Consider the following 27,500-nt stretch of genomic DNA (forward strand, 5'->3'; position numbering starts at 1 on the left):
CTCTTCTTTCAATTTAATCTTTGTTCTTCGCAGGGCATCAATAATGGTGTCCCTTGTACAATGTTAGTTTAAAGAGTTTGCCCCATTTCATAGGGCACTGTGGTTGCCAGATTCACTTTCAAACTTATCATGGAAATGTAAATCAATACCAGTGAAGAGTCAGTCCCTTGAATTGTTGATAGAAAATTTATTTAAATGCATATTGAAACATCAGTTGAGGAATATTTTTTTCCCACTTTGTGAACCTAACATGGATTGCTGCCATTTGTTTATTGCTTGGTCATTCAATGTCTTGATCACATCAAGTAATTTATTTTTTAGGTATTGTGTATCTTAATCTAAAAACTTAACTGTTTGCTTTTTGGAGCCCTTTTGCGGCATATTTAGATAGGAAGGAAATGTTCCACATTTTATGGTAAATAGTTCTGCATAGTTTTAAGGAACATTGCAGCCAAATCTAATTGATTATGAGACTAAAATATGCTGTTTGACATTTTGTGAATTTAAAGACTATTAATATTGTTTGCGCTTGTTTTAAAAGGCTTAAGGTTGGCACTCAAAAGTGTTCCTTCTATGATCTTATTCTGTAAAGATTACCTTCGGAGAATTGGATCAAGGCCAGTTTTTTCTTCTAGCTTCTTTCCCCAGTGCCCTCTGAGAATGGAGTTGATTTGGTTTTGCCCAATGTTGAAAGATGAAACAATGCCTAAACCAGCCAGCCACAAGGAATACTTCATGGTGCTTTTTTACAAACATGGGCATGAGGGTGCTCGTAAGCATCTGACCATTGTTTCGCATGCTTAAGTGTTATTGTAAATAATCTATTTCTCTAAGAGAGTGTTCTTTTCTTGTTGGTCATTCAAAAATTGTTGGAATAGCTTGTTTGAGCTGTTGGATAGACGCAGAACATTTGATGAGGCCCTCCTGGGGAGGGGAGTCCTTGTTCCCTTTACATATTTGCTTGTGTTTCCTTGTTCCCCAAATTACTTTCAAACTTGTTCCCAGCTTTTTGATCCCTAAAATTTAAATTGGTTTTCTTCCCTTGTTCCCTAAAATATTTTGATATTGTTAAAAAAAACCAGCGAGGAACATTAAATTTTAGTTACCTAAATTTTGAAATTTTAGATACTAGATATTTTATTCATTTTTATGTATATATTTCTTTTTTTCTTTAATATTATTTTGTGGAAAACCTGTAAAATAGCTTCAGCTAAGTGTTTCTATCCACGTTAAATAAAGATTATGTATGTATGTATGTATGTATGTATGTATGTATGTATGTTACTCTGTTCCCCAGTTTAAATTAGCCATGTTCTTTTCTTCCCCAAACCCCTGGGAGTGCCTCTTTGTTGAACTTGATGTTGATTCTCTTATTGGCCTAATAGCAATTCACTGTTGAATTGCAAGACACAGCAAGTTCTTATTTGGGATTGAGGGAAAAATAAATTTTCGCACAATAAAAGAAACACAATTTTGACTGCCCCTTCTAGATCTTGCTCTTTTCAGACATGAACCAGGTTGTTTGCACCTTTCTGGCGACCTGCGGGAGGGCAAGCTCTAGAAACTCTGCCTTAGCGAGCCTTCCACTGAAAAACTTTCCAAGTCTGGCTTTCCGGTGTTAGGGGCCGAGGTTTTTGTGCAAAATTCATCAGCGGCTTCCTTGCAGCTTCTAAAAGGTGTTCCTTCGGGCAATGGTTAGTAAACGTTTTATAGTGCTTATACAAATTTTCGCTACTTGAAAATGTATGTTCACGCGAAAAAAATATCAGCTTGACAATTTTTCTTTCCCGATACTCCATTTAAAATAAACGTGAGCGCCATTAGTAATAAAGGGCCAGAAAACCATTTAAAACATTTTGTGGCAATTTTTTTGTCAACAAACTTGGGTTGTCGGCGAGCAGAATTCGTACGTGACCTGTTGTGCTTTGGCTTTTATTTGTGCTTTTTCTAACTATTCTAAGATGAATTCAGGCTGGTAATTTCGAATCAAGTGCAAGAAGACGGCAAAACCGTATCGATATTTATTTGAGTTAACTTCGCGAATAAAGACTTTGACCGCGTCCTTGCGTAGATCAACAACAATGTCATTTACGAACAACCGAAATGCACTGTTTCCGGTGAAGGGGCAAATGATTGACAGGATAGCTTTCAGGATAGCACGGTTTTGACTGCCGCGCGCACTGCGGGCGCAGGTTCCGTATGCAAGGTAGTTAGTGTCAAATGGAGTATTGCCTCCTGGATGAGCTCTAAACTAAAAGCCCGTGATATGGTTATGTGTACTGGTCACATTGGCATACATGAAGGGGCGGACGGACGTACGGACGTACGTCGTACGTTGTACGTACGGACGTTGATGACGTCATGGCTATAAAACCAAATTTTCTCACATCGATGGGTTACCATATTTTCTTAAGTATGGTGCTCCGCGCGCGCGCGCCTTCGGCGCGCGCGGAGCTCCGCTATAAAGTCCCAACTCTACGTCAAAAATATTTGGGTTATGCAAAACAACTTCTGAACCATCCCCCATTAACTGTAGTAAAATCGTCTAGCATTAGAGTCAAATCTATTAAATCTCTGGGTTAAAATTTGTGTTATTGTTATTTATATGGTAATAATTTTATATAAGGCAAGAAACACCTACCAATTGGTCTGGAAAACTCCAGATATATTATACTTTTTAAATTTTTATTGATAGGATTGTATGGAAAATAACATTTATATTGTAAGGTTAAAAAATATGTTGCAAATAACATTTATATTGTAAGGTAAAAAAAAGTGTTGCATTTCATAACCACACTCAAATAAAAAAGATCCTACAACATAAGCAGAATCTGGAATTCGCCTTGGAAACACGTATTTGCCAATAATTTAATATTTTATAGTTAAAATAATATTCAGTCGGTGTAAATTAAAGACCAGGGGAAAATGCAGATCTATGCAAGTTGAGTTACTGAAGAAAATACCCAAACCCTTGAAAATGCTAAGGTTAGCACCAGTAAATAATGAAATGGTTTGGGCTGTTTCAGCAGTCTTCATTTAGAACACTGACCGGTAAAATGTTTAATAATATCATTGACAAATTTATGGATATTGTGTTTCCTAGATTGCATAAAATAATAGTACCTTGCTAAAACTATGCAGTAAAACAAATTACCAGGAAATAAAAAAAACAAGAAATAAAACAAAAAAGGCTTCCCACAAGCTTCGAAATTCTAACCACAATTCTAGTCAGAGGGAAAATGTTTGTTACATAGTTATAATAATGTAGTTCTATTCCAGTTTTCAAAAATGCAACATCGTCTGTCACAACAAACTGCCATGACGTTTTTCTTCAGCCGTTGTTCATCTGAATAACCTTATATAATTCCACCATGGAAGGCGGCTTTTCCTGATGTTTTTTGTCCTACAGCAAAGTGCACAATTTCCGTGTATGTTTAGAGGTGTGCTGAGAATTTGAGTCAACAAAACTATAGCTTTCCTTGTAGCTTGTGGAGACAACAACTGATGGATCCCCTTGAGCTGTCAGATATAAACAATTAAGCAAAGGTTAGGACATAAATATTTACTACCAGTTTAATTTCATTTCTTTTGCGTTGTCTACAGGTAGGCAAGACTCCCCTGACAACCTTTACTTAAATCATTGATTTATATCACCTTTTCATCCCTTCCAAGTTGGTGTTGCTTGGTGCATTAATATGGTACCACCCCAGGTACGTACATGTACCAGTTACTATAGATGCACCAAGCAATTGGCAGGGTTCATACTCTTTTAAGGACTTCAAATTCCATGACTTTTTCCATGACCTTCTCTAGCTTTCTTGACCTTAAGTTTAGCTGTCACATGAGAAAAATTAATTTTCAAAACTATCCTTATTTTAGGATATTACTCAGATCAAATTTGAAGAAAATTAACAACCTCTTTACGCCCAACTCAGAGAAACTTCCAATTGTTTGATAAAAACTCGTCTTTATTCCATTAATTTTTATCCTTGCTTGACATTTACATGATATTTACAATTTTCAAGGACTTTCCAAAACCGACCATAAAATTCCATGACTTTTCAGGTTTTCCATGACCCATACGAACCCTGCTTAGTGCAGCACATGACACACTGGTTCCAGAACGTCCTCAGGCCTTGGCCAAGGGAATCTGTCCAGAACTCAAGGAGAGTAAGTTTAATGACACTAACTGTTTCCTGGGAGATTCACAGCATGAGGTAATATCTGCATTGGCCGTAATTGTTGATATTCAGATATCACTATCCTGTGTTTCCGTAACATGCACATTCAAAATAAACTTCAAGAACAATGTTAAACATGTACACTTAATAAAAGGTCCTGCAGGAACACTTGGTTTTGTTTACCCTTGAGTCAAAATGTTTTTTCCATGGAAACACTAGGTCTCAAGGGAAAACAAAATTAATTAACTGCTTTCCTGCATGACCAGACTTTACAGCTGTAAATGGTTTGTTTATACTTCTAATAGATTCTCCCGTCATCAATCACAGCATAACAAACAATCAAACAAAGACGTCACCATGAGAACACAACTAAGTTTGTTGTATTCTCCTTAAGGAGAAAGCGTATCTGAAGACTGAATCATATTGATTTCCTATCAAAGCAGACTTTTCATAGGTATTTGGCCAGGAATTTTCTAATAGCAATTCTGTGTTATTTGACAAATACAATTTATTACAGACCAACCTCTATCCTCTCTAATCTCAGCAAAATATTGACGAAATTCTCAATTACGAGCTTCAGTCTGTTGCCGAATAGATGAATTGTAACCACTTAGCACTTAGTATCTCATTTATTTATCTCTTTATTCTTTTCCATTGCAATAAACAAAAGCTTAGTCAGTCTTTTTCAGTATTATTTAATAATAATACCGTTGATGTTGATGATGAATGTACTAAACAAGTTAACTTGGCTAATACTTAAAGGTGTAATATTCAATTTTGAGTAAACTTAACATAGAAAAACCACATCAATGAACTTTGTCCTTACACAGACTATGGGTATGCTATTTTGTGACATGTAAATGTGACATTTTACTCATGCTTTACTATTCTCTCCTTTACCTGTTCCTTCTTTATGGTGTCCATGTTTGGGGTTTAAAGTTCCCTCATTTCTAACACCATTACATGTTATCCAAAAGAATGCAATAATTACTAGAATTATGTCCTTCTCTGAACCTAGATCTCATTCTGCACCTCTCTTCAAATCTCTCAATTTACTTAATCTTGATGATATCATTAAACTACAGTAACTGTAACAGGTACTCTATTTTGTTTAATCAATGGTCACACAAACTAGCACCTCAAGCACCTAGTTTGAATATTTCCAACTCACTTCTTCTGTTCACCATTATTCCAAATGCCAGTCTTCCAATGGTAATCTCTATGTAAGTGCAATCAATACTTCCCAATATGGTTTATGTTCCATAAAGCTGGCTTGTTCTTGCCTCAGGAAGTCTTTTTCCCCACCACTTTAACTATAACTTTAACTATATTAAATTCTCTCTCTCTCTTTTGTGATTCTCTCAAGAACTTTATGCTTAAGAGTTGTAATACTCTCTATCAAGGAAATTATATGGAAAAAATGTCTTTTCATCTAAGGATAAAATTCATCCCTGATGTTAATGTTACATAGTTTATTTTAGTGGGATCATCCACTTGGATGACCCCAACTCAGTCTATCTAGATGTCAGACTTAACTATTAGAGGGTAATCTGAAGTGCTAGCTTTCTACCCATATGAACCATGTGAGCATTACCCCTACAAATGGGAATGGGCCCACACAAGGAAACCCTGGTCAGAGTTTTTCTCTGTCCTTGTGTGGGCCCATTTCCATTAGTCGGGTTAATGCTCTCATGGTTCATATGGGTAGAAAACTAGCACTTCACGTTACCCTCTAATATTTACCGGTAAGTCTGTTGAAATATAAGTGCTACACGACCAACATTTGTAAAAAACATAACCCTTCCCTATTTAGATGTCAGACTTATTTTACCCCTTCTTTCACTTTAATTGTTTGTTAAGTTAATTAATTAATCTTTGGTGTGTGACATTTGCAGACTGCAGACCACAGAATGCAGACTTGTGACACTGAAGGTATTCTAATAAAATTGACATCATCAACAATATCAATCTGTTCCCATGCTCCTAAGAAAAATATGAAAGTTATGCATGCAATATTACATCAGCCTTGTTTTCAGGATTCTGTTAATTTAGAAAAGAAAATGGTTTTAACACTGCTTCCAGCAATCCAGACTCAACTATTCACCGTGCTATGTAATATTATCAAGGGACAATTAAGTAATGTACACGGTAATTCATGTGGCTTATTTCATCACTCATACCAAATTACATTCACTCCAATAATATATAGATTTAGCCAAGCCTAAAAGCAGAGCTCCAGAGATATTTCTTCTTAAAATAAGTTACCCTGGCTTGAGCCTGCAATCTAATTGAAACCCAGTAGCTGGTCAGTGGTCAACTTTAAAAAAAGCTGACCTCAATGAACTGTAAACTTGAGCCTGCAATATGGTCATGTGATACTGGTCAGTGAATAACTTGTGTCAGTTGACAATATTATGGATGTTCAATATCAAAGGTTTATGACTGAAATGGATACTCCAAAATAAGGCGAGACTCTTCGTGACATATGCACAGGTGACGTTACGTGGCAATACCTAACAATCAGGCCTCAGTTAATTAAATACCATAGAAACCTATAGGTTTTGATACCTCTTAACCAATGGTTAGCACTAACCAGGCTTCAAGCAACCTGCCCCTGAGGGTTAAGTGCTGACTCAAAATGGTTTGCTTACAAAGATGGTTCTGGGCCCAGTTACTCAAAAGGCAATTAACACTAATCCCAGATTAAAAATTAACCAAGGTGTTTTTTCTCTACTCCCAAATAATGTTCAGTGCTGATATTCGGCAAAATTTTACCCTAGAAGAAGTCAATCTTGAAAAACAAAAATAGGCAAAAGAAACTTTCGCCAAAAAGTTGAAAACTTGAAACAAAAGTTTATGCTATTCCCGGATTAAGTTAATTGGCTTTCAAACAATCTGGCCCTGGTGACACCATATTGAAAGTTTAGTAAGATCATTTGGTACTTTCTAGTGTCTCATCTCATTATGGAGTATCCATTCTAGTCACAGCAAACATCAAAGATGTACGTGGCAAAAATAGCTGGAGTATGGCTGCCTCGATGAGCTCTGAACTTGAGCCTGTGATATGGTTACGTGATACCGGTCACATTGGCCTACATAGACACCCCTCTTCATAGAGGGGTGGACATACATGTACATGTACGTACGGCTGTAGAGTTGTACAGTGACCAAAACCAAATTTCTCTCACAGATGGGTTACCACATTTTCTTACCCATGGTGCTCCACGTGCACGTGGAGCTCCACTAGTACATTAAAAACTAGTTTAGTAATACATATTAAATGGTAGAAATTATGAAAGAAAGGGGAAGGGAGATGTTCCATTATTCTTGTGGTAATCTAACGACGCTTTGTGTGTGGAATTGAAGGGTGATTATCTCGAGCAGGGACAGTACAAAATCGGACTCCCAACTGCACCTCCTTCTGGACCCCACATGAGAGAAGGAAGAAAACAATGTACAAAGTTTTCACAGTGACGTCATCAAATTCTAAATATGAAAGAAAGGGTCTTAACTTAACATTTTGCGTTTTGAATCTGATAAGGTTGCATGATGCCTGGACTGCCTATGACTGAAGAGTAGAAATGAAAGAAGAGAGAAAGAGAATGATAACAACAAAAGAGTATACCAGTAATAGCTCAAACTTGGTGGATGAAGTTACTCCACAAATTCTTTTCTTGGACACTAAACCATTTGTTATTTTTACACACGACTTATTTCAAGTGGATGCATATTTTAAAAAGTCGTTTAATCATTTTTTCCTTTGTTCAGGAATGAAACCCTAATTTTTATTCTCAACTGAAATTAAATAACAATCATCTGTACTCTTTTTGGACATAATTGTTTGGCTTTAAAAATAATGCGAGTGAACAAGAGTTTTTTTTTTACTCCGCTTGCCTAACGGTTTTTCGATGTGCCTCGACAGTGACAAGAACATTTTGCCCTTATAATTATTATAAACATGTAACCTCAATGAGTTCTCGTAAAAGTAAGGAGAAATAATTTTATCAATAGCTTGTGTTTTCAGAAGTTTGTTTAGAGAAGGTACAGGTAATTTGTTGGAGATCTTGTTTGAAGTTTGTCCTTTCTTGCCAATTCTGGTCCCATGCCAAGCTGGCGTGTTTCAATGAAGTACATCAAAATGTAAATGCTCTTGTTCTCAGAAATAAAGTACATGTATCATCATCTTTGTTTGACCTTGAACCACTAAAGACGATCTGTCACATCACGACCTAGTACGTCATCTCTGTTTCTAATTTTAGTGTGATTCCTATTCGCTGGCTTTGGACAGTTAACTCTGAAATGACTTTTTCATTTTCCATTTGCTTGACAAGACTTTGCTTGTTTTCTTTAAAAACTCATTCAAGAAAAATTCATTGCCTAACTGGTGAATTCGACAGTAAATTTCACTGGAAAAACCAATATCATACTCTGACATCGCTTCATGATTCACGCGATGTCGGTTTTTCGCCTGGAGTTTACTGTGGAATTCACTGGTTAGGCAGCGAAGAAAATTACTTAATTAAGCAATAACCGGAAACACCAATACATGGACAATTACAAAGTCTTTTACTTTCACTAATCCTACAGCCAGTAAGAATAAATAACCCAGGAGATCCGCTTTTACATGTAGGCTTGGCTAAATCTACATATTAGGGCTACGTGATAGACCTGGGCTATGTGCAGTAACTATGGAGAGGGAAGATATCGTTGACGTCACGACACCCATTGTCATTAACTTGCCAACCAGAGGCCAATTGGCTGCCGAAACAAATTTGAATAACAAAAGCAATGTTTGTAAACAGATATCTCCCCTATATTACTGAAAATATAATTGTATCACTTAAGATGAGCATACTTACATCGTGTTAATTTCCTATCATTGCTGCTTTTACGGCCGGTGGTTGGCCAACCGACTTCTGAATACCCAGTAAGTTCGATATAGTTCACTGCTCGACCATTACCCAAGAACGTGCGATCATAAAAATCAGATATTTTTAATTCTCTCTCGTCGCCATTGTCCACTCGAAATACAAACTGATAAACACCAGGTTGAAGAGATGGGCAAACACAGAAGCTTCCCCCATCTGTATTCCATTGCTCCAGGTTGTAGACTGAAAATTTATCGTTTTCAACCGCAAGGTCATGAACTTCGCGATCATGATCCACTGCAAAGTCATCCTTGTAGATATCCTCCGCCTTTCTTATAAGAAGTTGAACACATTTTGTATGCGTGCGAGGGTCAGGTTTCCATGCAAATCCTGTTGTGATGCAAATTGTTTCCATTAGTAAGGAAGTTTCCACATCGGCAACAAAGCTATACCCCACGATCGCATTCAAAGCCTGAGGATAGCATCAAAATGAGGCTCGGGGGAAAACAACATGGCGGCTGTTTTCAGAAGTTTACTCGGTAGACGTTCAACATTTTATCTGGTTTCGAGGTTGATTTGCACGGGAACGCAAAGCAAAACAGCATCAAACTTACGTTTTGAGCCTTACGAATCTGCGCATGAATCTATTTACTCCCAGGAGCATACAGAACTAAGAGCAACGCTAAACAAATTTATCGAGAAAGAAATCAACCCATTTGTTGACGAATGGGAAAACGCGAAAATATTTCCTGCTCACGAATTGTTTAAGAAGCTAGGATCTGCAGGATTCTTTGGAGTCAATAAGCCAACTAAGTATGGTGGTCTAGGGCTGGACTATTCCTTCAGCGTTGCTATGGCAGAGGAATTGGGTGAGAAAAAACAATCGAAGTTAGAACCGTGCTTAGTACATGAAGTAACCCATTGAGTAACCTGGACAGTGTATAGTACATGTACTTAGTAGTGCGGCTGGAATAAACCTTGTTAGATTTATAGAGGATATTACACGGTGGCGAGAAGATATGAATTTTATTCGAGTGGCAAGAACAATATCTCACGAGTGAGCGAAGCGAACGAGTGAGATATTGTTCTTGCCACAAGAACATAAAATTTATATCTTCAAGCCAACGTGTATTGTTCTTTTTATTATATGGAGACTAAATATCGATAAATTCCGATTTCATTGTGTTTCAAAGTAGTCAAGTTTTACAAATACGGCTGGGCTTTATAAAAAAGGCGGGAAAAAAAGGCGTCAATCGTGACGTCATTGAACGATACGACACTCACAAAGGTGACATATGGAAAATACGCCACTCGGGTCCCGGATGTAGTGGCGTATGGAATCTACGAGTGGTTTAGTTCCCAGTAAAACACTCTCCTCCATATAATAAAAGCCCTTAAGTACTGCTTTTGCTAGCGTAAGGGCAATCATGCTGACTTCTTATATGAACTAGTTTGAGTTGGAAGGGTTTTTCTAAAAGCAGGCCTGCTGCCCGCTACGGCCCAGCGGCCCGGTGGCCCAATCCTGATTTTCCACAGTCTTTTTGTCCAGCGGTAAATCCATGCACGTGCACAGATCTACATCAGGTTTTGGGCTGCAAAATGGCTGAAGGTGAGTTTGAATTCGTTTGCCATTTAAGATTGAAATGATTATTAAAATGGTAAACAAATTCAAACTCACCATTGTCCATGGCTGTCAAGGGTCTTTTGTTCCTCTGGTTAGCATATTTGAATAACAAAAGCAATGATATCTTCCTTAAAGAAAATTTATTCATTTTTAGGAGAAAGTTAATTATAAAATAATCAAGAAAGGTTAGTTAACTCCACCCCCTACTCTTTCCTTTATTCGTAGCTATGGTTACTGAGCACAAATTTGGGAAATAGCCCATTATTCCTTCCTCAGCTATTGGGGTATGATGTGCTGTTGGGGGCAATTTGCTGTGTCTAAGGGGATTTCCGTGTGTGGGTCATTCATTGCTGTACTTACTAAAATGAGGAATGACCTAAAATGATCTAAAATGACCTACAATGAGCTACAACTGCGGTGTCAAGGAAAGAGGCGATTCACATAAGACTTCATCCTAGCAACATCAACAGGGATAGTGGAATAGAAATTCCAGAAGCATGGATGCCCCCGACTGTACAACAGTGGACCACCAAAGGAACAACACACCGAAACAGTGTGGATCGAAATGCACCAATTACAGCTGCTGAAAGTGGAGAATCCTGCTTAAAAGGTGACGCGTAACCAGTCAACCTCATCGCCTGAAGAAGACTAGCAGTATGCAGTCAAAACGTTGCGATGTACATCACAAGTGACCACATCGTGAGACACACGAGAATACTTTATTATTGTTGTACTTCACCACAATGAATAACAGCAACCTTTTTTACGGTATCTAAAATGATCTGAAATAACCTAAAATTAATGAGCTTCAACTAGCTCGAATGACCTAAAATGAGTAGGTCATTGTAGTCATTTTAGATACTGCTGTAGCTCATTTTAGGTCATTTTAGATCATTTTAGGTCTTTTAGATACTGTTGTAGCTCATTTTAGGTCATTTTAGATACTGTTGTAGCTCATTTTAGGTCATTCCTCGTTTTAGTAACTACACATTCATTGCCGGCAACCAAGAGGAGCCAGCTATCATAATTTTCATGTTTTTGCGAGCAAGGAATGTACAGGCTGTATACTCGGTGTTTTTTTTTTTTAAATAATTTTTGGTCTGAAGAATGAAGAATAATGAAGAATGTGTTGTAATTCATTTTCTTCATTTAATATTTACTTCCTTGGAAATTTAAGCGTAAGTCTACATGTAGATAAGTTACAACTTCTTTTGAAAAATCAGGAAGTATCACTTGTGGAGCTGTTCCTATGGCAATAGGAGTCCAAGCAGATATGGCCACTCCTGCCCTTATTAGATTTGGAAGTGAAGAGTTGAAACAGCAGTTTCTTGTACCTACCATTGCGGGTGATTTTGTGGCTTGTCTTGGAGTGAGTGAATCTGGAGCTGGTTCTGATGTTGCAAGCATACGGACTACGGCTGTTAAAAAAGGAGGTTTGTAACCTGAACTTCTAACCAGAGGCACCTCAGGGGCATGTGTAGTGGCCTATGCGTGCCATAGTGAAGTTGCACATTATTGCTGGATTTTTTTGCATGTTTTCATTTTGTTGTATATATTGTTTAGATTTAAATCATTGTCTTAGTTTCAAATGAAATTTTTTGTTTTATATTGATGGAAGAGTAACAAATTTCTTTTTTTTTTTTTTTTGGTAGCATTTTATTTTTATTTTTTATTTTTATTATTATTATTTTTAATCTGAAAACAGTTTTGTTCCAGGGCCATAACACACACTGCAATGCCTTCAGAGAGCATGCTATGTAACAGTGAGAAATTGTATGCAGAAATCTTCAACAAAAGAAATTTTAGATTTTGTTTAGTTGTATTATCCTATATATGCATGGAGTCTATGAAGCCTTGGTTGCAGGCTGCAGTTTTTTGGCATAAAGTATACAGACTACGAAGATGAAGTAACTGAAGTAGAGAGAGCTGTCAATGAAGTCTGTATCCTGGGGACCCTCGCGAGCTACATCCCATGTGCTGTAGTGGATCCAGAGGAGTCCTTTCGGGCTGAAGTCACCAGAATGGGATTCTGCGAACCTCTGGGAGGCGAGGACGGTTAAAAGAGACTTTGAGTGCCAGTACGCGGTAGTTTGGCTTTCCACTAAAAATGCAGGCACCTGGTTTTGCCGGGATAAACATATTCCCTGACTTGGGGATCTCCATCCAGTCGAGGACAAAGGACTCTGGGTGCCTTCCGTCTTTGGTGATGAGTGGCCACCAGGGAGCAGATGTCCACAGTGGGATGACAGGCGTCCCGTACTCCTGGCCATGGTCCCTATGTTTAAGCTTTCGTGGTATCAGGTATGGTGGGGGCAACATCCAATTGTTTTCCCCTCCCCAAGAGAGAGTAAATGCATCGATGCCTTCAGCACAGGAGTTAAGCCAGCGACTGCAGAAACGAGGAACTTGGTGTGTCCTGAAGGTAGAAAACCTGTCGACAGTGTGGGGGCCCCACAAAATATCCAAGGCTGCAAAAATATCTGGGTTAAGCTTGTAATCATCATAGTCCACCTGTCTATCCACTCTCGTTTAAGACAAATACTGTGCTGTCCACAGAGAGTGTTGATGGCGACAGCCTCGGCATGCAGTTTTGGGCATGGGCTTCCCACCTTGGGGATGTTCTCCACGTTGATGTTATCAGTCTTGTGGCGTACCGTTTCCCCTGAAAGCTTCTCTGCCACTGACAGGAGTACCAGCCTCACACCCCTGAGTTCCCTCCATGTGGAGCTCTCCCTACTTTCTGTCTCTGGCCAGCTGCCTGACACTTCGGTACCCGCAACGTTCACGCCGTAACCCCCCCCCCCCCCCCCCATCCTGTGTTACTAGCATCCGAATATGAGGTGACATCTATTTTTGGATCTGCGTCCCAAATTGGTCGACCATTGCAGTGGTGAAAGCTGTCCTTCCAAAACTCAACTTCCCTAGCTGCCTCGGGGGAAAGAGTGATGCGCTGCGACCAGTGCTCTGCTGATAAAATATCCCAGTGGGGTTACTGCTGGAAACAAGGGTAATCCGTTCACGCAGTCTGGCGATGCGTTCGGGGGGAACGTGGATGCTACCTTCTTTCAGGTTGAGGGTAAACCCTAGCAAGTCACGCACTTGAGTAGGTTCCCAGAAGCATTCCTCTGGATGTGCTAGGAATCCGCTAGCGGCTATGTCCCCCTTGACGATGTTTGATGCTACTGAGGCTGTGGCATAGCTCTTTCCTACCCCCGCCCCATCATCCAAGTATGTGAAAATTCTGATTCCTTGTTCACGCCAGTCCTTAACAAGGGCTTTTTGGATTTTTGTGAAAACAAAGGGGGCAGACGCCAGACCAAATGGGAGAACTGAAAAAACAAAACGCTTCCTTTGCCCTTGTATTGTCCAGCTGAAACCAAGAAACTTTTGGTGGGATGTCCACGTGGTGGTACCATGATTTATAGTCAAACTTGAAAAACCAATCACCAAGAGAGAAATTGTTGCGCACTGTCCTAATGTCCTCATATTTGAACTTCGGGATTTGCAAGAACTTATTAACATATCGGAGATCCAGGATCAGCCTTTTCTTGCTACCATTCCTAACTACCCCAAGGGGACTGATAACATGAACATCCGACCGGTTTGTCTCTGTAACACAACCTGCAGAAAGCAATTCCATGATTTTCTCTGAGACAAAAGCTTCCTCTTCGAAAGCAGACTTGTGGTTTTTCATTTCATGCCCAGGTGGTAATTCAAGGAATGGGAGGGCATAACCGTCACTAATAACGGAAATAACCCACCAGTTAGCTTTAATTCTCTGCCAAAAACCCAGATGGTTTTTCAAACGACCTTTTACGTGGACAGGCCCCTGTGAACAACTGTTAACTAGCGAACAACAACTGGGAACAGGTGGGCTACCAACGATGGTTGAGTCCGCAACATTATCGTAAACATCTCTGATTTCATCTTCTGTAATTCCTAATTTTCTATACAAATCAAATACGTTGCCATTCACAGAAGGATCATCATAAACAAAATTCTGATCATATAGCTCGTCGGAACCTTCTTGCTGCAGCCCACGATCAAAATGTTTTCCCGGCTGAGGACACGGGGATGGGTGCTCGGCAGTTCTGGGCAAAATGGCCTGAACTCCCACACCGAAAACAGGAGGCACTCGGCCCCAATTAGACCTTTGGCCTGGAGGCGGGAGTCACCACGCGCCTAGACATTGAGGAATTCTGTTGAGAACTGTACGGCTGCTGAGGGCGAGCTGTGAGCGAGGTTTAGCAGGCTTTTTTGATTCCAATTTAAGCGCTTTGCTTTCCTTTACTGCACGCTTGATGCGTTTCTCGTCATCGGAGTCGCATGCAAGGGGTTCCTGGATGTAGCAATCCACTGCCTCCCAGCCATATTTTTCGGCAAGCATAATATGTTTATTTCTCTCCAGTAAAAGCTTCTTACCTTCGTCAAGCGCCTCGTTACTTTCCTTCTCTTTGCTAGCGTCTGCGGCCTCCTCCAGTTTCTCGAGAACTTTGGCGTTCAGTTCATATTGAACTTTGTTCGTCTTGTATTTAAAGTCGGGCGGAGGAGATTTCGCTCGGCCAGGCTTATCGCTACGTGGGCGTGATTTCAGCTCGCTTTCGAGACGTTGAAGCCACTCTTCGCTTTTATTGTGTGCCTCCAAGAGCTTCTTAGCCCAGGCTGGTGTGTGTTCGGCCTCTGGTGATTCGGGAACGGCTGAGAGGCGTTTCCTCAAAGGAGATCGGGAGTGGTGGCGGGAACTCCTCGAGCTACCAGAACGGTCTCGGGCTCCTCTCTCGAACTTTTCCTGCCGGATTTTCCGGACTGCGATTGTGAGGCATAAGTCGCTTAGTGGCCCTGGATTTTGGATAGGAGGCATATTGAGGAAGAAAATAACGAAAAATCCAAGAATACGAAGAAAGTTGTTGCTCGTATGGCAACAAACAGAAAAACTGAGTCACGCGACTAGCAGGACGCCCGCCCCCCTTCAGTGTGTGAGAACCTCATTTCCCGCCTCTTTCGCAAGCTCAGCCGGCGGGAAAGCCATTTCCTCCCACCCCTAGAAAACCAGAGACGATTAAGGCAAGAGGAACAATCCCTTTGCGAAGGTCCTCTAAGCAAGAAGAAATGTCTAGAATCATTCAAAAGCATGGCCTCTGAAAAAACGCCAGGATCAGATGGCCTCCCCTGCAAATTCTACAAAGTCTTCTGGAATGATGGCTGAAATACTACTAAATACACTAAATTACTCTTTTGAGGCAGGAAAACTTTCAATATCACAAAGACGCTGGTCTCACTATGATCGATAATTGGCGACAATTAACGCTATTAAATTGCGACTTCAAGATTGCATCAAAAGCTATCGCAAGCCGAATAAAACCTTTTCCGAAACTCATTTCAGATGAACAAACAGGCTTTCTTAAAGGCAGGTGTATCAGTGAGAATATTCGTTTGCTAAACAGTGTCATCAAATATACGGAAGAAAAAAAATTCCAGGCTTTCTTCTTTTTATTGATTTTGAAAAAGCTTTTGATACACTAGAGTTGTCTTTTATCAATAAAACCCTTCAGCATTTTGCGTTTAGCGCCCTCACTGTTACACTGGATTAAAATGTTTATTGCAATATTGAAAGCTGTATCTTAAGGAAAGGTTGGGCAAATAATTTATTTAAACTTAGCCGTGGAGTTAGACAGGGCTGCCCTTTGTCGCCATATCTTTTTATTCTAGCTGTAGAAGTACTTGCTGAAGCCATTTAGGAAATACAGAAGATTAAAGGCATAGAAATAAACGGTACTGATTTCAAGTTAAGTCAATAATTATGCAGATGACACGACACTCATCCTTGACGGTACCGAAGAATCGTTTTTACAAACGTTTGGTAACATACCTCCGCGAGCCTCAGATTCAACATTAAAAAGACAGAAGCTCTATGGATAGGCTCTAAAAAGATTTTGCCCTTAAACTTCTTCCAGAAAAAGATTTCAAATGGCCAAAGAAAAAAGTGAAAGCGCTAGGCGTTTGGCTTTCAACGGAACCCAGTACAATAATATCTTTAAATTACAATGAAAAAATTGGTTCGATTCTAGGATGCTGGAGATTTCACAGACTTACACTACTACGGAAAATAGCAGTGTTGAAGAGCCTGCATGGTTTCATCTCAGTTAGTCTACCTTTTTTCGCCTTTGCAAACTCTCCACGCAGCAATCAAAGAAATCAACTCAATTTTCTGTAAGCTTCTATGGAATGATAAAGGAGACAAAATCAAACGTCGAAAGATAATGATTAATAACTATCCAGAAGGAGGATTTAAATTGATTGCCATTGCTTTTTTCAATAAATCTCTCAAGGCTACATGGATCCAAAAATATTTGGATCGTCCCTGAAAACCATGGTAAATGGAAGCGAGTCTTGAACAAAATGGAGGCGAAGCGATATGAAAAGGAAATCTTAAGAAAAAACGACGTTAACAATTATAAAAAATATGAGACCCGCTTGTAAAAGAAATACTTCAAATTTGGTCAGGGGTTTTTTTCAGAAAACAATATTATCTGAATAACACCTTTTGTCGTCCCCTTTGTAGCAAAGCCCTGATAAGAATTCAGAATAAGCCTGTTTTTTTTTTTTTTTAACTGGCTTCTTGAAGGTATTACACAAATTAAGCATTTCATGGATGAATCCTCCAATTTCCTCTCCCTTACCGCTTTTCAGAATAAATATAACTTGCCAACCCGACCTTTAACCTTCTTTGGGATAATCTCAGCAGTAAATCATCTACGAGGCAAAACTCCAAAACCCAACACAATTTTGAAAATTGCTTTTTAAAATTTCTAAGGAGTAAAAAAATCATATAAATGTATGTATCAGGAAATTGTCTCAAAAAATGCGAAAGGCCAATTTCTTGTCAAGAAAAGTGGCATAGAAATATCAATCTGCCATGAAATGAAATTATTATACATTGGTGTCACCAGCTCGATTTTGATTGGCTATAAGCACGCAGCTAATTCTTGCTTGCTTTGTTCCTCTTACGTCATACCTACAGACAGTAGATTTTATATATGTAGAATTGACGTCATACCTACTGACAATAATGCATGATCAGGAATATGCATAATAAAACAATTATTGGATTCGGATTGTGTTATCTGCCGAAGCCGAAAGCTGAGGCGGATAACACAAACTGAGGCCTTGATGATTATCGCTATCATACTCAACCTCATCCAATAAATGTTAAGTATTAACTGGAAAGTCGCTTATCAAACACCTTTAAAATGTACAAAGAGCAGTAAAATGATCACTTTCAACTACATCGCCAGTTCACCAATTAAAAAACGTTTGACTTAGAGACGACGACATGTGCACTTTCTGACATGAGGAAATAGAAAATTTGATACATTGATTCTGTAGATGTGAAAAAACAAAAAAAATTGGGATAGTCTTTTTAAGTGGTTATGGTCTTGCCAACTTCCTTTGAGTAAACACAATTACTTACATATAAATACAGCTTTGGGTTTGAGTCTGGATAGCTCTAAACACAAACTCCAAATCAATTTCTGTTGCCTAATATATCTGGCTTTGTCGCTTAAGAAAACATACCTCAATTTAAACTTTTTTTTTTTTGCTTTAACACATTTATCAAAGAGAAAACAATGCCTCTACAGGGCCGTAGCCAGAACAAAATTCTACCTGAGGAGATGTCCGTGGTTAAATTATCTTCGCAGGTATTTTAGGTGTTTATGATCAGCACATTTTAAAGACAACACCGGAATCACGCTTTATTTTAAGAAATCACGAAAAAATGACTGAGACAAGTGCCTCCGTTTGTCTCGTACTGGCTACAGCTATGCTCTACTTTCAAGAAGAAATGGGAACCCTTTCTGCGTTATATAAGCAAGAATTTGCTGGGTGAAGTTCAGGGGAATGTGGACAGTTGCTGAACTCAAAAAGGTTCTCGCTGAAGGTGAAAGGAATGGTTTATCGGAGTTGTGTAAGAGTGGCGATGTTATATGGGAGTGAGACATGGTGTCTGAGGGAAAATGAGATAGCAATTTTGAGAAGGACTGAGAGAGCAATGGTGAGAGCAATGTGTGGTGCAAAACTGATGGAGAAAAAGAGGACAGAGGACCTGATGGAGATGTTGCGATTGAAGGAAACAGTGGTTCAGATGGCAAAGGCAATTGGAGTGAGATGGTACGGGCAATGTTGAGGAGGGATGATGGGCATGTTCTGAGAAAAGCATTGGAGTTCGAAGTGAAGGGCAAGAGGAAGCGAGGACAACCAAAGAAGACGTGGAAGACGCAAGTGGAGAAGGCGAGCAAGAGCAAATATTTAGAAATAAAATAAAAGTAAAAATAAATGAGGTCCGGGTTTGATTCCCAGACTCAGAAGTCGGTTGAGTTTTTTGGTTCTCTACTCTGCTCTGAGAGGTTTTTCTCTGTGTTCTCCAGTTTTTCCCTCTCCGCAAGAACCAATATTTAAAAATTGAGTTAATTTGATTAGTGTTCCCAGTTAGTACTCTAGTGCTAAACCCATTGACACTTTAATTAATTGTTATTGTTATTATGACTGGAGAGTTTTATTGGGTTTTGACTAAGGGTCCACATTATGTAGTTTTAATCTTGATAAAACCATGAACAAATTGATCACGATCAATGGCAATTACATTATTTTGTAAACAGTAATACTACATATACAACTTAGCTTTATTTTTAACAGATGACTATGTTATAAATGGAAGCAAGCTGTGGATTACAAATGGCCTTCAGGCAGACTGGATTTGCCTCTTAGCAAACACTAGTGAAGGACCTGCACATCAAAACAAGTCTTTAATCTGTGTTCCTATGAATCTGCCTGGAGTGCAGAGAGCAAGAAATATCAATAAGATTGGTATGCATTCATCAGATACTGCAGAGTTATTCTTTGAGGATGTTCTAGTTCCTCAGTCATACAGGATTGGTCAAGAAGGCATGGGCTTTGCTTACCAGATGTTTCAGTTTGTGGAAGAGAGAGTATTTGCTGGAGCATCAGGTATGTGGCAAAAGGCATTTGGGTTTTAACAGAAAGTTGCTGTGAAATAAATGAGTGCAGAGTTTTATTGGGCTTTTACTAAGAGTCCATGTTGTTCTAATTTTGATAAAAATTTGACCTGCGAGTTAACCGTTGTGAAAGAGCATTGTTAAGCATGGTATTTGGATTTGATAAAGCATTGAATTTCAGTCTGCTCTCTCAAAAAACCTATTGGGCTTCCTATACTAACTGGTGCTTTCAGATAACATGATAGTCTTCCTTCTTGCCAGCAGCAACTTGCAACCTTTGCAAATTGCAAACAATTCTCAAGAGAAACGTCAAGGAGTGTGAAACGCGAAAACAAAACAATAATGCAGATTAGCTTGCCATGTGGAGTTTACAGTTTATTCAAGGAGCAGCTTGTGCAAAAAAACACATAGTGAAGGTGATAGTTTCAGTGTTATTAAACTTGTTTGTGTCTATGTTATGCTGATTTATTAGGAAGATTTCGCATTATGTTTATGCCAAATGTTAGGCTGAAATTTACATTTTAACAAAAAACAAAGAAACTAGTTGTTTGACTCATTTCCTTCCTGTTATGTATACCAAGTACATGTAACCTCTCAAGAGAGAAGGGCAAGTTCGAATAAGTGAATTTTGATGCTTTTATGATAAGCAGTAACTTGCTGTTTGACATTTACTATTTCACGCAAACGTGATGCTGTATCTCCGCATTGTAAAGCAGTATTATTGGTTCCTTCATGTAACTTGTTCTACTCATTTGAATGGTGTTTAGTTCTGTTGTCATTGGAAAGACTAATCAGAGAAACTGCTGCCTACTGTGGTCAGAGGAAAGCCTTTGGCAAGTCCATCTTGGATAATCAGTATGTTCACTTCCGTTTGGCTGAATTGCAGACTGAAATAGAGCTGCTCAGATCAATTATATATAGAACCACAGGTGGGTATCCTGTGGATGGATGTTCTCAACCACCCCAGGAAAGGAGATGTTTTGTAAATACCCATGAAGTAGGATAGAGGGGATTGGGGGCGGGTGTTCCTTGATGCTGGCTTGTTTTATATCTTTGATCACTGAGCAAGTTATCGTATTCAATCTCATTTTAGAGCAAGATTTTATTTTCAACTTAGCGCATGAAAACGAGGCTTGAAATCGAAAATAATTATTTGGTTCATTTACAATATGTAGGTGTTAACAGATAAAATGAATTTTTGGGGGTTATGGTCTGGGATATACATATTTTGTGGAGCAGCACCTTGAACTTTCTTTGTTTAAATAAAGCCTCAATGTTGAATGATAAAAGCCACAACTTAGGTCACAATAGTCGTAACACTACGCTAGAGCAGCACGTAAATCACATCCAAGCTATTAATAACGTACCCCTCCTCTTCCTCCTCCTCCCCTCAATGTTGCGCTTAGTACCAGTTTATTAATTTGCACTTGAACCCTTAACATCAACTTTGAAGGGGGGGAGGGGGCAAATTTCTGTCTGTGTTACAACATTAGTGAGACAGATTGCAGCTTACCGTATGTTATTGGCTGGATTTTGGGCAGCAGCTTTAACTACTGTCTCAATCTTTTAGAGGAAGTGATTCTGTGTACTAGTAGTAATTATACAATGGCTAGTTTATCTGGCCGATATAACGCACTCTGTGATTGGCGAAGAGCAGCTAAGCGCTAGGGCATTATTCTCCCGTAAATTTTGCCCGCGAGCCGAGTATGGATTATGAAAATTAGTTTTTTCTTCTTTAGAACCGTTCTGTTAGCCATATAATAAACAACTTAATAACCTTGACCGTTCGGTCGTTACGTCAAAATCTCAAACCTCAGCCCAGCTGTATTGACCTCGCTGTCGCTCGGTCAATACGGCAACGCCTCAGTTTGAGATTTTGCTGTAACGACCTCACTCTTGATTATTGAGTAGTTAGTACCATATAACAATCCAAGGGGTCTATCCTCATTTTTAAATCCTCATTTAGTAATTGTGAATATTCAGTGCATCACGAAACTGAGAAGGGTCTTCTAAAAATAGTCAAAGCATTTGCCTGCAATAATAGTCCATTTACGTTTTTGCTAAAAACTAGGATTCAGTTTGTGTTGGTTCATTGTTTCAGTGAGGAGGGTGTGAGACACTGTACAATATTGAGGAGACTATATAGAGTTGATGATTTGTAGACCTGGGCCCGGTTGTTCAAAAGCCGATTAACGCTAACCCCAGATTAAAAATTAACCAAGGAGTTTATCTCTCTTCTCCTAAATGCTGTGCAACGCTGATATTTGGCAAAACTTTACATTAGAAGAAGTCAATCTTGAAAAACAAAAGTAAACGAAAGAAACTTTCACCAAAAAGTTAAAAATATGAAACAAAAGTTTACACTAATCTTGGATTAAATTAATCGGCTTTCGAATAACCGGGCCCTGGCCCCACTGCCCAGTTGTTCAAATGATTGGATAACTTTATCCGGTGGGTAAGTCACTATCCGACAGTTTCAATCCGTGCAAAAATTTCAGTGTTTGAATGCGCACACTCTGAGCACACCTAAGTAAAGATGACGAAAAACTTAGCCAACCTCCGACGTGAAGTCTATTTATACTCAGAATGGTGACTTATCCACTGCCGGGTAGATTTATCCAGCCTTTGAACGATCGAGGTCTGTCTAAACCTAAGATCTCAATGTTGAGTCCAGCCTTTGTCCAGATTTCTTGCCATGCGTGTACTTTCTTTCATTTCATGCACACTTTTTGAACACTTTCAGAAAAAGCCAGCTTACGACTTGTATACTTAAACCTATCCAAAACCACAAAAAGAAATTAAACTGAAGGGATTAGTGTTTATATTGTTTATACATTAGAAGTATTGATCAAAGACCTTCTTTCTTATTATTACTGATGATTCAAAAACACAATTTAGTTCATTGCTAATTGCCCCCGTTGCGGCTAAGTCTCTTGCTCAGAACACGGAGAACTTCAATGGAATCTAAAATTCCAAATTCCTAAGGAAACGTGATTTCAAAGCCATCGTCGTGGGAGGACCCTGCACACTTTTTGAACACTTTCAGAAAAAGCCAGCTTACGACTTGTATACTTAAACCTATCCAAAACCACAAAAAGAAATTAAACTGAAGCGATTAGTGTTTATATTGTGAGTTTTACATTAGAAGTATTGATCAAAGACCTTCTTTCTTATTATTACTGATGATTCAAAAACACAATTTAGTTCATTGCTAATTGCCCCCGTTGCGGCTAAGTCTCTTGCTCAGAACACGGAGAACTTCAATGGAATCTAAAATTCCAAATTCCTAAGGAAACGTGATTTCAAAGCCATCGTCGTCGGAGGACCCTGCCATCGTCGGTAGGGTCCTCTCTCTTCCTTCCTCGAGGAAGGACGAAAGAGGACCCTGGGAACGAGGTTGAAACATAGCCTGCGAACGCATACGTATTTCCGGTGGTCGTTTCTCTCCCCCCGAAAAAGAGAAACGACCGCCGGAAATCACAGGCGCCCCAAGCTCAGTGTGAGCATGGCCGAACAAAAATATAAGGAATAGGCCTTTTGCAACAAACAATCACATGGTACAAAATCCGCCATGCTGGAGGGCAAGCTCATTATTATTCCCCCACTGGGACATTAAAACAAAGAGACCTGAATCAGTCAATATTTGTTTTAATGTCCCAGTGGGGGAATAATAATGAGCTTGCCCTTATATGAATTATCTCAATTAAAAAGCCTAACCTTATTGCCATTGTGGAACGCTGCCTTCCTGTGTGGTTATATTCCAGATCCGACGCGATTTGAGCCATTGTTCAATTCCTGGGTTGTCGCTGGTTATAAATCCCAAGGCGGGATTCTCAGGAGCCAACAATTTGAGTTAAATATTCCTGGATAAAATCTTGGCTAGATTGCAGAATACCCGGCCCACCAAATGTCCTACTTAAAAAAGGTGCCACCGCGGTCCCGCAGTCGTGTTTAAAGGGCCACCGACAACCAGTGTCCTTTGCGCGCCTTTGTTGTTGTTATTATCCGGGCAATCGAATCGGCCGGTTCGCTTCAGAAACATCCCGTGAAGAAGAACTTCGGCTAATTCGCTGTTCGATTTGTTTTTTAATCCAAACGCCTTCCTCCTTTCGTTCCATAATCTTAGGGTTGAAGTAGTGAGCCAAATAACATGGCCTTTTCCTTCCTCGGTGGACCTTTCTTCACAGTTTTCATTTCGCTTTTAACACCAACACAACACTCAAATAACGCCAAAAATACAATATTTAACGTTAAGGAAAATATTAACAAAGTTTGAAGCTACTGGGCATCCAAAACACGACGATGTGAGGCGATGGAATTTGACTTTACAAGAAATACTAGTTTCTGTATTACAGAAAATGGCGCCGATAGCTTGCACGCCCGCAAAGACTTGTGGTTGTCGGTGGCCCTTTAACAATGCTGCTTGTCCGCAGTGGCATGGGACAGAAAATGATATTCATATAAACAACTCTGTTCCTAAACCGGGCATTCTACAATCGCTCCACTTCTTAAATTTCATTTTGTTGTTCCGTTAACTACACTTTTCACGAGATTGTGTGAAGAAGAAAGGATTCGTTTACTCATTATGCCTAAGCGCTCGTTTCAGTGATTAGGTCTAAGCACTCTCCTAAAATTTTAGCTTTCATTTTGCGGTTCGGTGAACTGCACTTTTCATGAGATCGTGTGAAGAAGAAAGCACTCGTTTACTGATTAAGCCTAAGCGCTCGCTTCAGTGATTAGGCCTAAGCTTTCTCGTAAAATTTAGCTTCCATTTTGCGGTTCGGTTAACTACACTTTTCATGAGATCGTGTGAAGAAGAAAGCACTCGTTTACTGATTAAGCCTAAGCGCCCGTTTCAGTGATTAGGCGTAAGCACTCTCGCCAAATTTTAGCTTTCACGTTGCGGTTCGGTTAACTACACTTTTCATGAGATCGTATGAAGAAGAACGCACTCGTTTACTGATTAAGCCTAAGCGCGATCGTCTGAAGAAGAAAGCACTCCTTTACTGAAAAATTAAGCTTAAGCGCTCGCTTCAGTGGTTAGGCCTAAGCATTCTCGTAAAATGTTAGCTTTCATTTTGCGGTTCGCTTAACTACACTTTTCAAGAGATCGTGTGAAGAAGAAAGCACTCGTTTACTGACTAAGCCTAAGCACCCGTTTCAGTGATTAGGCGTAAGCACTCTCGCCAAATTTTAGCTCTCACGTTGCGGTTCGGTTAACTACACTTTTCATGAGATCGTATGAAGAAGAAAGCACTCGTTTACTGATTAAGCCTAAGCGCGATCGTCTGAAGAAGAAAGCCTTCCTTTACTGAAAAATTAAGCTTAAGCGCTCGCTTCAGTGGTTAGGCCTAAGCATTCTCGTAAAATGTTAGCTTTCATTTTGCGGTGGCAGTGCGTTTTACTGGTTGCCCTTTACCAGTTTTCATTCATCGACTTAACCTCGTCCCAGGGTCTCTCTTCTTCCCTTCCAAAAAAGCAAAGAAGAGAGGTTGTCATCGACTACGGGACTGCGGACCGCGGTGGCAGTTCGTTTTAGTGCTTTCCCTTTAACAGTTTTCATTCAACGACTATGGGATTGCAGACCGCGGTGGCAGTTCATTTTAGTGCTTGTCCTTTAACAGTTTTCATTTAGCGACTACGGGACTGCGGACCGCGGTGGCAGTTCACTTTAACATTTTGCATTTAACGACTACGGGACTGCGGACCGCGGTGGCAGTTCATTTTAGTGCTTTCCCTTTAACAGTTTTCATTCAACGACTACGGGACTGCGGACCGCGGTGGCAGTTCACTTTAACAGTTTTCATTCAGCGACTACGGGACTGCGTACCGCGGTGGCAGTTCACTTTAACATTTTGCATTTAACGACTACGGGACTGCGGACCGCGGTGGCAGTTCATTTTAGTGCTTTCCCTTTAACAGTTTTCATTCAACGACTACGGGACTGCGGACCGCGGTGGCAGTTCACTTTAACAGTTTTCATTCAGCGACTACGGGACTGCGGACCGCGGTGGCAGCTTTTTTAAGTAGGGCATTTGGTGGGTCGGGTATTCTGCAATTACTCCAAAATCTTCTCACGGTCACAATTCCACATCAGAATCAAATGACAGATTGAACTTTCATCTCAACCCATCATCGACGCAATAGCAGTCTTGAGAGCAACGTCAGGCGGTGAATATTGCAACAAAACAGCTTTCGAAGGAGTTGCTTTATCACCAAAGTGGCCACGGCTTTTACCGTCGATAACAAACTGAGCCATTCCGGGGTGGCAGGCCGTAGTTTGTAAACCGCAAATTTCTTTATTCCCCTGGGTCTCCCGACATGACTGCATTGTCTCAGTCGTATCGTCCAATCACAGTCACGCCTCCTTCGTGTTGAAAAACTTCAAAGCCGGAAAGCGTTGAAAGATGGGAGAATGAAAGCCGGAGTGAACAAACTTTTGCGCATTCATGCCGCTTTTATAACTGTAACTGTATTTATCAAGCCTTCAAGGAATTAAGATTAATTATGCAAATAATTTTTTTCCCGTAGTTTGTCATCCGCAATTGTTTTTATTCCCCTGGGTCTCCCGACACGACTGTTTTCTCTCAGATGCTAACAATTAAATTTCACTGGGTTCAGTAAGTCCAGTCACAAAATAGTCGACGCACAATATCCTACGAGAACAACGTTTATTTGTATTTCTTGAGCTTGAGGCAATGCAGTCATGTCGAGAGACCCAGGGAAATAGACGAGATCACGCTCTTGAGTGCATCATGGGTAATCAGGGCAAGATGGAGAGAAGTTCAAAGGTTTGTAAAGAAGTTCAAAACGATGAAAAGTATTCATGATATGCAATTTTGGGTTTTTTATTTTCCAAAACAGAAGGTGCGCCAGAATAAATTTGGAGAGAATGGCTATTGAAGAAATTATTTTATTAAAAAGAGCTTCTGCCATACATTTCCTGTATTTCCAAAGGCACAAAATTACAGAGAATGTATGGAGACAAAAAAGGCAATATTTGGGAATTCAAAAGAACGGATACCAAGTCAAGTTCGTCTCAGTTGTGAACACGAACTTATTTAATTGGTTTATGAAGGCGAAAGTCTGTAAAGTAGAGTCATTTACAGTATATTTTGCTTTGAATTCCCCGCCATGTTGACCTGATTACCCATGATGCAATCAAGAGCGTGAACTCGTCTATAAAGAAATTTGCGGTTGACAAACTACGATCTGCCACCCCGGTATGGCTCAGTTTGTTATCAACGGTCGAGGCCGTGGCCACTTTGGTGATAAAGCAACTTCTTTGAAAGCTGTTTAGTTGCAATATTCACCGCCATACGTTGCTCGCAGGACTGCTATTGCGTTGATGATGTTCAAACTTTGTCAATTGACTCTGATGTGGAATTGTTACCTTGGGACCCATTTTATCCAGGAATATTTGACTCAAATTGTAGGCTCCTGAGAATTTAGTCTCCGGCCTTGGAATTTTATTATAGCCGTTGACAACCCAGAAATTGAAAATGGCTCAAATTAATCAAATAAAATTAAGGAGCAATTTGTCACCCATGTTATTGTAGGACTAACGAGCTTCTCTCTCTATCAGATCTGTACTTAAAAGGAAAAGATGTCAACAATCTTGCATCAATGCTCAAACTGAAGGCAGGAAGGTTGGCGCGTGAGGTGCCTGATACATGCCTTCAGTTCTGGGGAGGAATGGGTTTTACTTGGGATGTGGAAGTTAGCCGTGCTTACAGAGACAGTCGCTTGCTGTCTATAGGCGGAGGAGCGGATGAGGTCATGCTGTCGATCATTTGTAAATACATGGGAACAT

The 27,500-nt window shown here is 39.8% G+C and overlaps 1 protein-coding gene and 1 long non-coding RNA gene across 2 annotated transcripts in view; both read left to right on the forward strand.

Annotated features, from left to right (window-relative positions):
* Positions 1 to 3,602: 3,602 nt before the first annotated feature.
* On the forward strand, positions 3,603 to 6,114 carry LOC137967738 (uncharacterized). The gene is made up of 3 exons (XR_011116570.1): positions 3,603 to 3,710; positions 4,066 to 4,170; positions 6,077 to 6,114. It is a non-coding gene; the product is annotated as an uncharacterized lncRNA (long non-coding RNA).
* A 3,409-nt stretch (positions 6,115 to 9,523) lies between these two features.
* LOC137967736 (probable acyl-CoA dehydrogenase 6) overlaps positions 9,524 to 27,500 on the forward strand; it is an 18,681-nt gene continuing 704 nt past the window's right edge. The window contains exons 1-5 of the mRNA XM_068814290.1: positions 9,524 to 9,918; positions 11,897 to 12,106; positions 19,368 to 19,679; positions 20,455 to 20,616; positions 27,273 to 27,500. The exon at positions 27,273 to 27,500 is cut by the window's right edge and continues 704 nt beyond it. Of these exons, the coding sequence (XP_068670391.1) occupies positions 9,561 to 9,918; positions 11,897 to 12,106; positions 19,368 to 19,679; positions 20,455 to 20,616; positions 27,273 to 27,500 (1,270 nt within the window). The 5' untranslated portion in view covers positions 9,524 to 9,560. The remainder of the gene's footprint in view (positions 9,919 to 11,896; positions 12,107 to 19,367; positions 19,680 to 20,454; positions 20,617 to 27,272) is intronic.

This window comes from Montipora foliosa, chromosome 8, assembly GCF_036669935.1.
Source record: "Montipora foliosa isolate CH-2021 chromosome 8, ASM3666993v2, whole genome shotgun sequence".
NCBI classification, from domain to species: Eukaryota; Metazoa; Cnidaria; class Anthozoa; order Scleractinia; family Acroporidae; genus Montipora; species Montipora foliosa.